Source organism: Protomyctophum bolini (assembly GCF_963924005.1).
Source record: "Protomyctophum bolini genome assembly, chromosome: 7".
Lineage (NCBI taxonomy): Eukaryota > Metazoa > Chordata > Actinopteri > Myctophiformes > Myctophidae > Protomyctophum > Protomyctophum bolini.
The window spans coordinates 30,292,661-30,310,160 of record NC_137868.1 but is presented as its reverse complement, the minus strand read 5'-3'; the positions used below and the strand labels follow the sequence as shown (position 1 = coordinate 30,310,160).

At 41.5% G+C, this 17,500-nt stretch overlaps 1 protein-coding gene across 3 annotated transcripts in view; it reads right to left on the bottom strand.

Annotated features, from left to right (window-relative positions):
- triob (trio Rho guanine nucleotide exchange factor b) overlaps positions 1–17,500 on the bottom strand; it is a 147,530-nt gene that overhangs the window by 32,597 nt on the left and 97,433 nt on the right. For all 3 annotated transcript variants that reach the window (XM_080768879.1, XM_080768881.1, XM_080768880.1), the window contains 15 exons: positions 16,425–16,539; positions 15,624–15,739; positions 13,293–13,415; positions 11,920–12,114; positions 10,224–10,339; positions 9,024–9,090; positions 8,427–8,536; positions 7,323–7,392; positions 6,968–7,057; positions 6,580–6,672; positions 6,041–6,152; positions 5,414–5,604; positions 5,133–5,234; positions 2,802–2,941; positions 1,999–2,098 (listed from right to left, as the gene is read on the bottom strand). In XM_080768879.1, the coding sequence (XP_080625005.1) occupies positions 1,999–2,098; positions 2,802–2,941; positions 5,133–5,234; positions 5,414–5,604; positions 6,041–6,152; positions 6,580–6,672; positions 6,968–7,057; positions 7,323–7,392; positions 8,427–8,536; positions 9,024–9,090; positions 10,224–10,339; positions 11,920–12,114; positions 13,293–13,415; positions 15,624–15,739; positions 16,425–16,539 (1,740 nt within the window). The remainder of the gene's footprint in view (positions 1–1,998; positions 2,099–2,801; positions 2,942–5,132; positions 5,235–5,413; positions 5,605–6,040; positions 6,153–6,579; positions 6,673–6,967; positions 7,058–7,322; positions 7,393–8,426; positions 8,537–9,023; positions 9,091–10,223; positions 10,340–11,919; positions 12,115–13,292; positions 13,416–15,623; positions 15,740–16,424; positions 16,540–17,500) is intronic.

The window sequence follows — 17,500 nt, the reverse complement described above, 5'->3', positions numbered from 1 at the left end:
ACGGTGTCAGGACCCCTGCATACAGTAGGTGTGAACATGTGTGATATATCATTCTGTTTACATTTATACCTGTGACTAGAACAGATGGTTGCTGTTAGGACTGACTGTGAGGCTAAGCACCTGGAATGTATTCACAAATACCGAGATGTATTTAATAATACTTATGCTATTAAAACTACTGTACTTTTAAGTACTTTTTAAGGGTCAAAAACAAAATAAAAATTAAATGATCAACACCGTTATAAATGCCAATACAAATGAGTGACTGCTAAAAACTACTGTAGTGTTCTCTCCTGCAAATACCAATTTGAATCGTTACTTTAACATTTTCCCCCATTTTTTATGGTTCATTATTACTTGGCATTAGCATTTGGCAGGATGAGAGGATGGATGTCTTTAAGACAAGAAACCTCATGCAGCTTATTATAGATACTAAATATCTAAGCATTTTACTGAAACTTTGTAGGTTTTAGGAATACACAACTGATCCACTTGATTTTACCGGGTAAGGGCTACAGCATATATCCTCTTCCTTTGTAAACAAAAAGCTTACAATTAAATACAGTACATACCCTTTGATAGAGAGGACATGTCAGTGAGCTGAGAAGGTGAGCAACAGGACCCGAGCTCCTGTCCTCCTTCATGACGGGAAACAGTCCAATACAGCAACACAAGACCGACAATTACTGGAAAACAGTCCAATACAGCAGCGCAAGACCGACAATTACTGGAAAACAGTCCAATACAGCAGCTCAAGACCGACAATTACTGGAAAACAGTCCAATACAGCAGCTCAAGACCGACAATTACTGGAAAACAGTCCAATACAGCAGCTCAAGACCGACAATTACTGGAAAACAGTCCAATACAGCAGCTCAAGACCGACAATTACTGGAAAACAGTCCAATACAGCAGCTCAAGAAGACCGACAATTACTGGAAAACAGTCCAATACAGCAGCTCAAGAAGACCGACAATTACTGGAAAACAGTCCAATACAGCAGCTCAAGACCGACAATTACTGGAAAACAGTCCAATACAGCAGCTCAAGAAGACCGACAATTACTGGAAAACAGTCCAATACAGCAGCTCAAGAAGACCGACAACTACACCTGCAATAGTCTTCAAAATAGACCCACATTACTTCAACATCAAAGTAGAACCATATAGTCTCTATGGTTTACTAAAATAATAGTTGCTAAATACGTAGTTAAGTTAATCAGTCTAGTGTCAAGAATAATCCACGGTCACTGGAACAGTCACGTCCACTGGAATAGTCTGCTTTAATCCACAGCCAGCAGCTGACCCGCAATAGTGTCAAAGAAGCACTGGCTCATATCCTTGAAACGATGCACACTGCTCCTCTCTACCTATCAGCACTTCAACGCACTCTCCTGTCTGCCAGACATCCTCTCTGACAAGAGTGGGAGGCTGTTCTTGACAGCACATGAGGCAGTCACCAAGCCACACGCACGCACGCCAACACAGCTCTCCCTCTCCTCAACGCTGCATGGCCCTTTTGCCATGTCTGGGGACAGTCACAGAACTTTATGATATCTATTTTGTACACACAATGTCAATTTAAAGCCAATTATCTAATAATTACAGTGAGAGCAGTAAGACTGTCAAAAGGGAACGTCAAGCTCTAAAAGATCGAACAACAGCAGCTGCTTGTATTATACTTGGCAGTTAGGTTTTAGCAAGAATGGAAATATGAACGTAGCAAGATTTATGTCCGTGTCCCTTCACTATGCGTGTGTGTGTGTGTGTGTGTGTGTGTGTGTGTGTGTGTGTGTGTGTGTGAGAGAGGTGCCTTCTGTGCCTCTATGACACACACACACACACACACACACACACACACACACACACACACACACACACACACACGCTAACAGATGGAGAGTCTTTTGTGTTGTTTTCATCTACGTAAGTTGTTGACGTTGGTAATTGTGTCACTGACAGTTCTGAGGGGGGTGGGTGGGTACGTGTGTGTGAGTACCTTGTCACTGTCCAGGGTGTTCTGGGAGGTACGGGAGGCGATGGAGATGGTGTCTGGTTGACTGCTGGCATCTCCCTGGCTGTCCAGATCCTCCCCATCCCTGCAGGCACATTAATATGTACATTAATATGGACATTAACGGCACAATCTTCAACGTCACCTGAAGCATAACCACGTCAACAGTTCCATCTGTAACACCACATAGCAGCCTCTGCTCTCTTTTGAAGGCTGCTAATGATGTTGTGGTTTACGGGTGTGTAAATAAAAAGCTAATTACGGTGAACATCCACACACAACGTTTCATATCATTGATCACTCAATCAAAAGGATCAAAATGAAATCTCCTCTCTGGAAGTGTTAACATCGCATTTGAGCAGTATTATTCATTATTTATTATCATTTAATTATTCATCTTATATCTGGAAGAACAGGACATGTATGATATTGTTATTGACTATTACAAACTATTACAAAGTACAGTGTACATGTTTGTTTACAAACATTGTGGTCTGTGGTGTTATCCTACCATCGGGGTTCATACAGTACGTTGTTTAGACATCCCAACAGTCCTACAGTCATTAGTCGGACAAACCCGTGCTGTGGGTTAAAAATCATCCGTGCTGCAGGTCTAAAATCACCTGTGGCTCCCGACATGCGTGGCGGGTTACAACTAATCTGTGCTGCGGGTTAAGAATCACCTGTGTCTTCCTGTGAGGTTACGGTTTGGGGAGGGTGTCTGACTCATGGTGTGTCAAGTCTGCCCTTGTGTTCAGGTTGACCTTAGGGATGTGGTGTGAACCTACCGTCTGCCCTTGTGTTTAGCGGTGGTGGCTTTAGGCATGTGGATGGGTTCCTTCAGCGCCCCCCGGAGGTGAATGGTTCGCTCCTGAATCACCTCCCGTATGTGTTTGATCCAATCCTGCTTGTTCTCAATGCTGGAAGCCTGTACAACATCAAGATTCAAATAACAGATTCAATTTGTGTTTCTTTCGAGCCCTGAATGCATGACGTGACGTCCCAACTGGTAGCACAGCATGCGGTCCAATCCAGTGACAGCATTGCACCTCTGACGCCATGTTTGTTCCCTGTGATCATTGCACTTTTACAGTAACACTGCACACGTGCACCCACACATTACGCACACACACTACCGCCCGTCGCCCATGCACAACTCTCTGAGAGTCATAGATCTGTAAGGATCCATTTGGAACTGTGCTCAACACCCCAAGGAGCCCTGAGAGTCCCTGGATCCCACTTTGAGAGCCACTGCTAGTCGACATTGAGAACGTCTGCTTGGACATCCACAGAGGGCCTATGTTGTTAGCCTCATGCTGAGAACAATCTGAGAACCCATCGTCAAAAAAAGGAAAAACAGCACTTTTATGTCAACAGTCTGTCTCGAGAGACTATAGCCTCATGCTGACGTCACCAGGTGTCTGTGTGGACGAGCTAATTAGCACGGGACAAGGCGGTAGGATAGCAGCATCAGAGGTTTCCAGCAGTGGTGTAAAGTAAGTACTCAAGTACTGTACTTGAGTACAATGTTTTCTACTTTACTTCTACTTCTACTTTAATTTCCAATTTGCAATACTTTCCCTTCTACTCCACTACATCTCAGAGGCAAATATTGTACTCCACTACAATTATTTGAAATCTTTGGTTACTAGTTGCTTTGTAGATTTTGGTTATACAAAACATATACACTAACCACTTCAGCCCTATATACATTTTGGCAATTTTCAAATGATTTTTAGACATTTGAAAACTTGAAATGGGACATTCTGCATAATGACTACTTTTGATTCTAATACTTTTGTTCTTTTTATACTCAAGTACATTTTGAATTCCGGACTTTTACTTGAGTTTTACAGAAGATTTCTACAGTGCAGTATTGCTACTTTTAAAAGGACGTTTACCACCACTGTTTGCCGGTTATATAATGTCCATGTATGTTTGGAATGATCACAATTATGTAACGAGAAGAATAACCATATACAGTACTGTATGCAGGAACACGCACAAACAAATAAATGTACAAATAAATATGCATGAGCACTCACACACGTGCGTGTGCAATGTGCATGCATATCTTCACTACATACTGTACACACTCTCACAGAAAGGACACATGCGTACATGATGCATTGTGACTCATTCTATGCTAACCAGCAGGACTAGTGTCGATGACCCACCGACTGCTATGCTAATGTTTCTGTGGGCTGAGTGAATATACAAATAAAATAAAAAGTACACCATCCTCAAGGAAGTAACTTTCCTGAACTGAGAGAACAACATGTGGCGTTTAGAATAGATGATCAGATGAATTACCAGTACACCTACACAGGGACTTGCAGCACAATCATAGCTTTTAAGAGTTATCATTGCAGTGCTAAAAGTGAAGCAAAGAGTAAACCTTCCATTTATCATGACAATTGTTTCTGCAGTGATGATGCAGTATTTGAGAGGGGCTGCAGGGGAATGTTCGCCTTGCAATGGACACTACAAATCAAAATCCTCAGTGTTGATTTTAAGGTAGTGTACAGTAAGTAATTATGTTGTAGTTAAACAGAAGGTTTTTGTGAAATGGTTAAAGCTGGTTAAAGTGTTTGTTCAGTAACAGAGAGACAAGAGAAAATAACATTTCAGTTGGGTTACCAATATCATTCAATCAAGAGAGAGCACCCATTTATCATCTTCAATGTTATGGTATTGGTTTTTCACTTCCAATTTCCAATTGTTTATCCTGTATCCTGTATGTGTTTACTAAAGAGCTGGAGATAGAAGGAGAACCCTGTTACTGAAAAAACACTCTATTATAGCGGCTGAGGTGGTAGAGTGGCCGCTTGGGAATCGAACGGTTCCCAGTTCAATCCAGGGGGACAGCGCATAATGAACACAACGCAATCAAAGCCGTGTAAATACACTAGATTTAGAAAGAATGCTAGTTTCCATCCGTAGTACCCATACAGAAAACAGTACAAAAAGAGAACATATAAAAGATTAGTAATGATAAAAACATTACTAAAAGGGTACAAACAGAACTCAAAAGGTAAGAGGGCCTAGATGGTTCTATTTGTAGTTAGTAACACTCAAGGTTTTAAATTGATCGCCATGTTTGCGTGGCCATTCAGTACCTTAAGGACAATCTTATTGTCGTGGGTGGGGGTCCTTCCTACCCACAGCGCAAATTTACAGGGATCTCCCTCCACGTGCTCTGTGACACCAAGCTCTGACGTCTAAGGGGCGTGAAAGAAAAATCATTATGAACATTATGAGGAGTTAAAAGGAGTCTACAGAAATTGAATTAACATTGAACTTAACATTATCATCAACAAAAATGAATTGTAAGAGTCCACATTATAATTAAAGAAGAACAAAAAAGAAGAAGAAATTAAATCCAGAGTTGATAACTTACAAGCAGCTTGCTCTTGAAGAGGTACTTGCTGCGGCCGTTGGAGTCTTTGACGTCCTTGCTGAAGACCAGCGACATCTCAAAGAGGAAGAGGTGTCGGTCGCGACCCTTACGGATCAGAGTCTTAGGATCCCACACCTGGAAGGACTCCTGCAGGATCAGCTCTCCCAGGGAGTCTATGTTCCCATCAAAACCTGGGACAGTGAAACAGGATTAGCACATGCTACTTCTGTCTGATTTTACTTCAGTCAGATGTTAGGTTTAGGGGTTAGGGTTGGAATTATGTCTGAATTACACTCAGTTGCGCACCGACCAGTGCTGTGCACCGGAAATAGCAGATCTACAAGCTCAGAGCATGTCAGAGGGGTAGACACGTTGTTAGCGTATCTAGAACTGCTATTCTTGGCTTTAGTTTTAAGGTAAAAAATTTCAAGAAATTGTAAAAATCCGACCAGTCTGAAGTGAGTGGTGCTGTACCATAATCGTGCTGTAGTACTGTACTATAGGCCTACTGTATGAACCCTCCTCCCTGGCCTGTGTGTATGTGTGTGTGTGTGTGTGTGTGTGTGTGTGTGTGTGTGTGTGTGTGTGTGTGTGTGTGTGTGTGTGATTATACTGTGTAGTACCCACCATCCAGCATGGAGAGGTGCATGGCATCGTTAGCTCTCTTAGGAACACTGAGCATTACTTCCAGACCATCCTTGATCTCTCCTTTACCCTCCTCACAGCATGTCAACAGCTCCTGTCATTGAAAACACACACACACACACGCACGCACGCACGCACGCACGCACGCACACACACACACACACACACACACACACACACACACACACACACACACACACACACACACACACACACACACACACACACACACACACACACACACACACACACACACACACACACACACACACACAACACACAAGCAAGCGCACAAACACACATGTTTGTTTGTTTGTTTGTTTGTTTACAGCAGTGGTTCCCATACTTTTTAATTTCGAGGACCCCCATATAACTCTGACAGTGATGTAACCCTAAGCCTAGACCTTTTAGAACCTAACTCTGAGGGTCCCTGAAAACAACTTTAAGAACTACTGTTTTACCACAAGTTTGACCAATTTACACATTATTGACAAAGACATATAATTACATGCATTACTTACTTTGAGAAGCAGCTGGTACTTGGTGATTCTCTGGACTGGTTTGATCAGATAGGAGGATATGGAGTTAGCAAGACGATGTCTCTGTTGGATCTCCTGCAAATACAAAATAAACATGAGCGAATCCTATATTGCACCCGCCCGTCACAGTGTTATTCAAAAGCCTTTGGGGGAAATTAATACATTAAATCATTAGCTAGTTTGTTTGTTTTTGTGTTATCAAATATTTCACACCACTCATGTATTTAATATTATTATAAACTGGAACATTAATTTGTCTAGATATAATGACTTTAACTTGATGAAAGTCAAAACTGAACCTAAGGTTAATATACCGTACCTATATTTCTTAGGCATACTGTACTAATGACAGCAAACACATGTCACTTACATCAAAGTAGGGTCCAGCATGCTCCAAGATGAGCTGGGTGGAGTCTGGTTTGTTCTTACAGTAGTTCACATACATCTGGAACTTATCCGCCTGAACAGAAAAAAATACAGTACAAGATCGTCACAAGATTTACAAAAATAATGTAATCTTACTACTGTATTTACTGTATTGTATATCGGCTAGGTAAGGACATGATGAAATACACAACTTAGAGTTATTATTATTATTTATTTATTTGTATCAATATCAATATCAACTATCATCAAAACAATAAAATAATCTAAATGCATGAAATTATAAATGTACAATTTCAGCTTAAAAAACTGTGATCTGTAGTGATCTGGAGTCCTCTTACCCAAGTGACAAAACAATGGCCGACATCTTCTGGCAACTGCTCATACTTTTCTAACTCCTTCAAGAAGATACTGCATGTGGACAGAAATACAGTATTAAAAAAAAAGTGTGAGGACATCTAAGTATATCCATTATTTCTGGGCCAATACATGCTGCCAAAATGCAGCACAACATAAGACCAATGTTTTTCCTTTGGCAACAGTGGTGACATTTGAGGTTGTGAGTTCACGGTCATTCATTTTTACTACATGATCATACAGAACTGGTCATTATAAACACATGAACTGTGCACATATAGTACACAACAAAAATACACTGAGCATAGCTTAATGCACTGGTTCATTTGCCTGACCTAAGTTTTCTGAAAAACTTCAAATATTTATATAGCAGCATACATTCTTTGTAATTTTTGAATACTGTACATACTGTACAGAACCCAAAAATGGGTTCCCGGCCTGATGGGGTAAAACACCAAAAGGGGTTCCCGCCCAGAATGAGAAGCACCCCCAGTTTGATTTGCATGAAGCCACATTCTATTTATGGTAAAATCCTCAGTGTAAATTTAACTCCAAGAATATACAAATGGAAACAAATGGACCCATAACTATTTGGTTCAATTTGTACACTCTTGTAGTTACATACTGTACATGTATGTGTCCATTTGGCCCCAAGCCCCCAGCTCATTGTGTGCTTCTCGGTTCTGTACTGACTAGTTACATACTGTACATGTATGGGTCCATTTGGCCCAAAGCCCCCAGCTCATCGTGTGCTTCTCGGTTCTGTACTGACTAGTTACATACTGTACATGTATGGGTCCATTTGGCCCAAAGCCCCCAGCTCATCGTGTGCTTCTCGGTTCTGTACTGACTAGTTACATACTGTACATGTATGGGTCCATTTGGCCCAAAGCCCCCAGCTCATCGTGTGCTTCTCGGTTCTGTACTGACTAGTTACATACTGTACATGTATGGGTCCATTTGGCCCAAAGCCCCCAGCTCATCGTGTGCTTCTCGGTTCTGTACTGACTAGTTACATACTGTACATGTATGGGTCCATTTGGCCCAAAGCCCCCAGCTCATCGTGTGCTTCTCGGTTCTGTACTGACTTGTGGTGGAACTCGTAGAGGTCCTGCATGTTGCCAAAGATAATATGTTCCTTGTTGACGATGCCAGGAGGAATCTCCTCCACCCCGCTGGTCATCTCCCACAAGTATGTCTAGAGAAACACACACAAAGTAGAAATAAACGTCAATAAATTCCCTCATCTCATTTCGGAGCATTAAAGACATTTCAGCAGTTGCTTTCTTTCCATAATCCCTTGAATCACACATATTGTACTGAGAGTGTAAAATGGACATACAGGTAAATGTTTTTTGTAGTCGCTTTGCAACACAATGATACCACCATAGTATAAATGTAACACTATAACATCTCATATCAGTAGTTAACTGAGCAATGAAAGTAATTGGGACAACATGACACTAACTCACACTAACTAGTTCATATCATTTATATCTCTCACAGATAGTCTGATCAAATTAATTAAGCTCAATCACACACGCCACCTCAAGCAGGGAAGAGAACTTAGAGAAGTACAGTAAATAGAAAACTTCCTGAGATACGGTTTTGTTTATCCTTATAGTATAAACAACTGCATATCCATATACTTTAACAGGTTTATGGATCTCTTGCATAATACTTACATCCATGCACTCTCGTAGGTCTCTGACGTAGGTCTTCTCTGTTTGAATGAGCTCAGCCATTATAAACCTGAAGAGAAACATTGAGAGAGAGACAATTGTCCACATGAGTGGTCTTTAAAAGAGAACCTGCTTCAATATACTGTATAGTAGTATTAAGTGACAACAAACTAAATGTATTATTATTATTATTATTATTATATAGTAGTAGTAGTAGTAGTAGTAGTAGTAGTAGTACTATTGTTGTTTTACAAAGAAGAAATACAGTAGCTCATTTTGGCCTGAATTTTAAACTATTAAAATACAAAACTTCAAACACAGACCCCCAAGAGTACAAAGGAACTAGTCTTAAAACCTGTTCACATTGTTATTCTACCCTCTGGTTGTTTCCAAATGATGGCTTTGAAGTTTAATATGGCATGAGCTCTGTATGGTAGGATGCAAGTATGCATGAATAATATGGTCCCCACTCCTTTGGGGTATTTTTGTCATTGTGGCCGAAGGTCACAGTTAACTATGGAATCGTGTATTTCCCGTCAATGTGTTGGTTGGTTGGTCGGGCACGTGACATCATGTGACATCATCAGGGATGGAGCACGTGGTATCATCAGGGATGGAGCACGTGACATCACGTGACATCATCAGGGATGATGTCATCAATATTAAGCCCATATATGGAGATCCCTGATGTCATCAATATTGGCCCTCAGGCGTCTTACTGGTATGTATATTTTTACACACTGCATGCAAAATGAGTCATCTGCATAACCGAGCAGTGGGTTCTATGGGGGGAGTTAGGGGTAGACTAGGGCCGTGGCGAAAACCGGGGACTTTCTTTTTCCCAGACAGCCTCTCTACCCACTACCCATGGTTTATGTAGTAGGGTGTTAACAAAGAAGGATTTTATGGCGTTCACATTTTGATGGCGTAGAGATTGGAAGATGTGTACAGTGGTATCATAAACAACCTCAGGTTTGCAACAATCTAAAAATAATATACTGTACTTGTGACATACTGCATAGGCTTATGATGAAACTACACCACCGTGTCTGGATGTTTAATGACACAGCAACCTGTATGCCTACACTGCACAGTACTTATGATGGTGGGTCTGGAACTGTATAGAAATGTATAGATTTTAAAGAACTCAATATGACCGAATACAATTTCTATTCTTCAGCACACTTGTGAGTTGTCACTCACTCTTTCCGTCGTGCTGATTTCCTCTTCTCCTCATTGAGTTCATGAGCAGCATCTCTCAGCTTCACATCTAAACCTGGAGCGTTGGCAGGGATGATGTCCAGTTGTAACCCTTTACTCTAAAAAAAAACACAAAAAAAACAGGAAAGGATGCATTCAGACACAATGTTCAATGAATCTAAGCTTAAAAGATTTTACTGACTTAATCCCACTATCCTACTATAATCCTACTATCCTATCCTGCTATCCTACTATAAAATGAGTAAAGCTCTTTCATTCTGTCCTCATCCATCCTTCTCCTACGAAGAGCCCATTTTTACATTTGAGCTCTCATCCAATCTAAGACTGCTGTGGGTAGAGCCTGGAGAGTGCCATAGAGCAGACTGCTGTGGGTAGAGCCTGGAGAGTGCCATAGAGCAGTGGTTCTCAAACAGGTTAATTACCTTTATATCCACGGCACCCCTGAATGACATTGTTAAATATTGTTATATTCCGAGGGCACCCACTTTGAGAGGTCCTGCCATAGTAGTGTGATGGTTGATTGGCAGGTGTTTCTTACACACATGCAACTGGCGCAATGGTGCAATTTTATAAAGCAGTGTTTCTGACACGGTTTCATGTCAAGGAACCCAAATTGTATATGGCCGCGGGCCACCCCTAGCCTGGAAACCAGACCAATCTGCAAGTGAAAAAAATAAAAAAGATATACAGTATACTAGTATAGTCTCGCTGTGCCAGGCTAGACCCCAATCTGAAAATGTTTTGAAGATTTACGTAATAAATAAATAAATACATTCAACATTATTTTTGAGTGGTGCAACCACTCACACAACATAGGGACAGCAATGTCCCTCCCTACAGTATGTCCTGACCTAACCTATGTCACAATGTTTAGATGTTTACAGAAACTTGAATTACTAAACAGTCTTGGTATAAAATATTTGTTGAAAATGATTTGTAACTTTTCCCCATATTCAAAATGCTTATTAGCAATTTTCCATGGGCTATGAGATCTGTAGCGCCAGTTGCCATGACAACTAAGTCATGTATGCACTATGCAGATAGTTTGCCTGCAGACATCCCTCAGCATGGACTAGTTATTATTTCATCATTAACCACTTCATTGTTGATCCCATGGGTCTATACTTGATCCCTTCCTTTTCTCCAAATGTCTTTGCAGAAAATAGCCAATCTACAATGTTACCCCATACCATGGGATACATTGTGAGCGTGTAGATCTGCTGTTTTCACTGAACGGGGACGCTAGAGTTTATCTGGTTAAATAGTAGAAAAGTGTATAACCACCATGTAACATCGCATTCTGCTAGTTGGGAGAAACAATGACCAAAGATTGATATGAGGTGGACTATACCTAAACAAAAGTTATAAATGTAGGTAAACAATGGGAATTGTCAACTCAACTGAAAGAAGCTACTGTATGGACAATACAGCACAATGGATGCTTCCTTTAAAACAATATATTCCCCTTATTTCTTTAAATCTTACAATCCAGGCATAGTGTTACTGAAGCCTGGTTAAGCGTTCCACAATAAATTATGAATCAATCTCTCAGTGCCCACTCTCATCATATATAGACTATCATCTAGCTATTGTCAACAAGAGAGCAACACATGCCTTTCTTTCTAAAAGAGCAATCCCTCCATTGAGGGGGAGATGAGATTTGATCTGGACTACTCACAGCCTTGTTGGAGTCGGAGGATATGCCCAGGGCTGTCTCCAGGCAGGTGCCATACTTGTCCATGCGGACAGAAAAGTCCCGATAACGTTTGTCCACAGAGGACACCCATTTCTTTATCTCCAGGGCGTGTGCATGCCCCTTGTCACAGAACCCATCTGCCAACTGGATCAGCAACTTCACTCGCTCTTTGGTTTGCTGCGCACGGAGAGAAATAAAGGACAGGGGAATGGAGGGAGGAGAGGGGGGAGGGGTGGTGTGTGAGAAAGAGAGAGAGGTAAAGAGAGAGAGAGAGAGAGAGAGAGAGAGAGAGAGAGAGAGAGAGAGAGAGAGAGAGAGAGAGAAAGAGAGCAGGAGAGAGACGTGGGATAGTTTTTGTTAGAGAGAAAGAACAGATGAGGAGCGATAGGTAGAGTGAAAGGGTAAAGGGAGAGGTGGAGAGAGGTGTAAGAAAAGAGAGGGAGAGAGAGGGATGGGTGTGTCATCTGATGAGTATAATAGCTGGTACAGCTACACAATAATGGTGACACAGCAAACAGACAGACAGGACAATACACTGCCCTGGAAATGGGCCTCACAGAAGAGAACAGGGGTATGCAAGCGCACGCATAAACACACAGACATACTGACATGGACACAAACAACACAACAAGCATAGCATCTGGCACAAATACATATACTGTATCTAGATGACCCGTTTTCCAATTCTGAATAACTTCCACATTTTCATGTGATTTCTGGCTTCTTTTCTGTTTTTCACCACTTGCATTGTGAGCTTGTAGATCTGCAATTATGGGTTGAATGTTCTCTCTAGAATAGGGATTCTAGGGTTCAAGTGGGTAAGGAGTTAGTCATATTTTAGGCTAAATAGTAATAACAAACGTCATAAATATCAACTGATATAAGCTCTGCAACTAACTGTAGTCCAGTCAAAAATCTATATGGAAGTGCTGCCTTACATTCCAGTATGGGTGTATTCAATGTAGGCGATCACTTCTCGCAGACACTAAACAGTTTCAACTCAGTCCGTTGCTAGCCAGAGCTCACATGAAATAACTAAAAACTAAAAAAACAAAGAAAATATCCTGCAACAGCACATGAGTGGTCTTTAAAAGAGAACCTGCAACAGCAAGCTGTAACATTGTGATGAAATAGCAGGGGTTAATAATGATGAGGTGTTAAAAATGGAACCTATGATCATCTAATAATTGTAATATTTCATTTTCAGGAACAGGAAGAAAATAAACTGCAAGTAAAGATAAAACATTACTTGCAGATCATTCCCTAAGTTCACCTAAAAGTGAAAGAAAGTGAACAGAAACAAATAGACAAACAAACATCGTGCCTCTGGTACCAAAGTGCATGCATACACAAACCTTGGCTGTAGTCTGGAAGTCTTGGTGTTCTTTGAGGAGTTCTTGTGTGTGGTGTATACTGGAACCAGTGGAGGTGTGAGTGGACAGGTAGAACTCTCCGGTGTCATGGATCCACTCCAGGGCCTAAAGGGAGGACAGTGTCAACTAAGTAGACCTCATGGAAATATAATGTGTAAAGAACGTTCATAACAACACTGTGCTTCCGTGTCAAACCCGGAAGAGGAGTAATCAATCCATGGGGGCCTCTGTCGTACATTTGTTTGTTCGATATCATATGAAGATGTTTTGGATATATTATCCATACAGTAGCAAAAATAAACTAGAAAAAGTGCCCTTCTGGGCACAGGTCTCCACCAGGAGGATAGGAGTGTGTGTCAAGGGTCAAGGTAAACTTTATTGTCCACAAGGACATTAAAGCTACAGCCACACATAAAACACCAATGACAAACAAAAATACATTACAGATGGAGACACAACATTACACAATTGCACACATGATGTGGATAATCTAGCCTCACACAGTTACTGCTGTTTCAGAGCCTCGTTCAACATCTTAGTTGATGCTGGTACAAATGATTTTTTAAATCTGATGTACTTCCACTTTGGTTCTTTGTATCTTCTCCCAGAGGGAGAAACATGGGTAACATCACTGACAATTTCAATAGCCTGTTTTAGTGTAGCCTGCTCATAAATAGACTGCAGAGAGGGGAGTTGTCTTACCCCTATGATCTTCCCTGCAGTCTGAACAATTTGGACCTCAGTTGCACTGAGAGATTACCGAACCAAACTGTGATGCCAAACCTGACCAGGCTTTCCAAGACTGCTCGATAGAACACACAACACCATGAACCCTGAGACATCGAAGGAAGTGCAGACTGTCAACATCTGTATTCCATGTTAGTGATGTACCAATTTGCGTGATGTTTGGACAAAATCTGTAGGTGTACTGTCCAATTTTTTTTGCACAAAGCGGCCTTCTGATAGCGCTATAAGAGGCCAATGTGACGCCAGCGGTTCAGCTGTGGCATTCAGGGAGTGTGTGTGCAGAGTATGGCTGCGATCAAGCCAACAGTGCCGAAGATTAGCTGTCCACAGACGGACGGACGGACACACAAACGGACAGAGAGCAAAACATACTCTCTCCCCATGCCTTCAGCCTGGTGGAGACAATAAGCAGGTGCCCTAGAAAGGTAGGTAGTTGTTATCACAGATTTAGGGCACTTATGAGTTATGACCCATCTTTTATCGTTAGCTATGATAGACCCTAAAGTTACTAGTTACTTACCACTGTTGCTCAATTGGAAATCTACATGGCTCTACGAGTCTACGGTATAGTTTAAATTCTTCCGTTCTATTATTTGTTCTACTTTCTAAGTGGGCCACCAGGACGGTGGCTTTATTGACCGCACATGACCCATTTGGACCAGTGAAGCATAGATAAGAATACTCGACCAGGAAGAGTTTGGATCCTGGGGGTAAAACCTTATTAGCCATGGCCTAAAAGCTGCCAGCTTTCTTAATGTCACATTCCAGTGTTTGTTGCATTACTACCCCAATGCCACCAGAGGGAGCAAAATTACTGTCATTTTCAATGCAAGTTTCAAAGTTTGTCCAGGTTGAGCTACAGCTGGACTCCTTTCTTCAGCCCCTTCTCTATGACTAAAGAAAAGAAGACTTAGAAGACTGAAATACAGCAGTAGCTTAATAACATTTGAACATGTTACTAACTAGTGTTACTAATTACAAAAGTAACTCAAACTAAATTTGAAGAGTGAAAAGCAACTGTTCCTTAGCAAAGGCCCATCAAGTAGGAATTTAGATATCCTGGCTACCACTAAAAACGGACATTTCCAAACTGTGGAGTTACTTTAGCAAGCATTTCAGATATGTGCTGGCCTAAAGCAAGTTTATCCTTAACTCAGTAATACAATATCAAACCTATTATGTTATGTGATACATGTGATATTATGTGAGAGTTTATGTGTGACCAAGAATCCCATTAATTGTATTTGAAAACCTCCTCCTTACACTGCATCAGTACACACACAGAAACAGAAACAGTAGCAGGGCAGCGACACACACAAAACATTTTCAGTTGTAACTGAAATATGGACAAATAATCTGACTGAAATGTTTGAAGATTACATTTCTTGTTACTCGCTGTGCTGTGCCATGCACATACAAATCCATGCATGTACAATACACACGCACACGCACGCACACGCACACACACACACACACACACACACACACACACACACACACACACACACACACACACACGCACACGCACACGCACACGCACACGCACACGCACGCATAGTGACCCACCTGTTTGGCGCTGCGTTCAAACACCACGTACTGTTGACATTGGTCCAGTCTCCTCTTCCTCATAGTCCAGAAGTGGAGCACTCTGTTCTCTCTCTGGAGCAACTCGCTCAAGATGTCTGACGAAACAATGCAGGCAACACAGGACGTCATTCATCCGACATACGCTCCACCATGAAGTTTCACAGAAGCATATCAAAACACGGATGAAGAGCACTTATTCATTCTCGTGCCTGCCATCTGAAAGAGCCCCCTGTTTAATGGTGATGCTTCATTATGCTGCTAGGAGGAAACATGAGCACACAGTAAGAGGAGCCAGCGCATACAGTAAAACCCTGAGCGTTAAAGGCAATGGAAGTGATATTGTTTTGGTTAAAACAAAAAGGGTTTTGTGGAAAAGTTATAACTACTATATTCAGATAATAAGCGTGTTTGTTCACTAAGTAACAGGGCCTCTCCATCTCTTTAATAAACAGAAAATAAAAAAATGCAGGTGGGTTGTCAATTTCATCTAGTCAGGAGAGAGTTCCCATGCAGCTAGAAATGTAGTGTTCCAGTTCCAATTTTGTCTGCTCACTTCCAATTACATTTTTTGTTTCTCTACTGATTGGAGAATATTGGTATCCCAATGAGACAGGCAGGCCCCTATTACTGATCAAACATTCTGGTAGCAATGATTACTACCAGAATATGGTGACACTTATTTTAACAAAAACATATCACTTACTGCAGTGTTAACTGTTAACACCCATGATTTTACGGCGGACTGTGTGGTGAAGACTCCACTATGGATCCACTACTTACTCTTGACCTGAGTCTCCGGAGCCTTGACATGGGCCAGCATGCCCGGCATGTTGACGCTGTTTCTGTGTAGGTACTTCAGGAAGACATCTGCGTTACGCCTGGCTAATGTGCAGGCCTGTCCAAGGGAAAGCATTCATATAACAAGATTACTTCTATGCATACACACACAGTGTATATACAGTGTATACATATTGTACATATTCCAGGTCAAATTATTTACACAGCTTTCTCAGATAAGCATTAACAGAAGATAGAGACTGGAATGTAATAATATAGAGTACAGGCTGAAAACATTGGTAGATAGAAAAAATAGTAGTAACAATACAAGTATTCATATTGAACCATTCAGTACGAGGCTTTCTGTTCGGCACGCAATACGAACCGGACTATATGCAAGTTTTTATCAACTTTGAACAATGTGCTCTGCGCTTAACAAGGCAGTCCATATGACATCAGGCAAGTTGCAGCATGCAGTCTGCCCATCCCACCCCCAAAAATAAACCCAACTCCAGTCACTGGGACACGCTTGCGAGGCCCACTACGCTAATGATAGAGAGACCAGAAACCCACCATCAGCAGGTCTGGCGTTCCCTGTGAATTATGAGGGCATTGGCAAGAGAGTGGTTGAGAAAAACACAAGGGTATATGTCGTGCAGCTGCTGCATGGGAGTAGTTCACGTCAGTTGACATTACCCCAGCTTGTCAAACAAGGAGCAGCGCTACAAACAGTCCCCGCAGCATTTTGGCACCCATACCAAACCTGATTCAAACATGACAAAATAAATCACTGGGGTGATGGGTAGATTTATTTCCGCAGATATGAGACTCATGCTGTGTTGCGAAATGCAGGCTTTACGAAGATGCTTAATGTAATTGAGCCCTGTTACACTGTTTCTTCTCAAGCTCATTAGAAACAGAAATGTTAGGAAATAGATCAGGTATAGCTCCATCATTGTTCAAAGCAAAATATCAATGACCTAAGTATGACCATAAATGGTAAATGGTGCATTTATATAGCGCCTTTATCCAAGGCGCTTTACATAGATCAGAACACACGAACACCTCTGTATCGTATC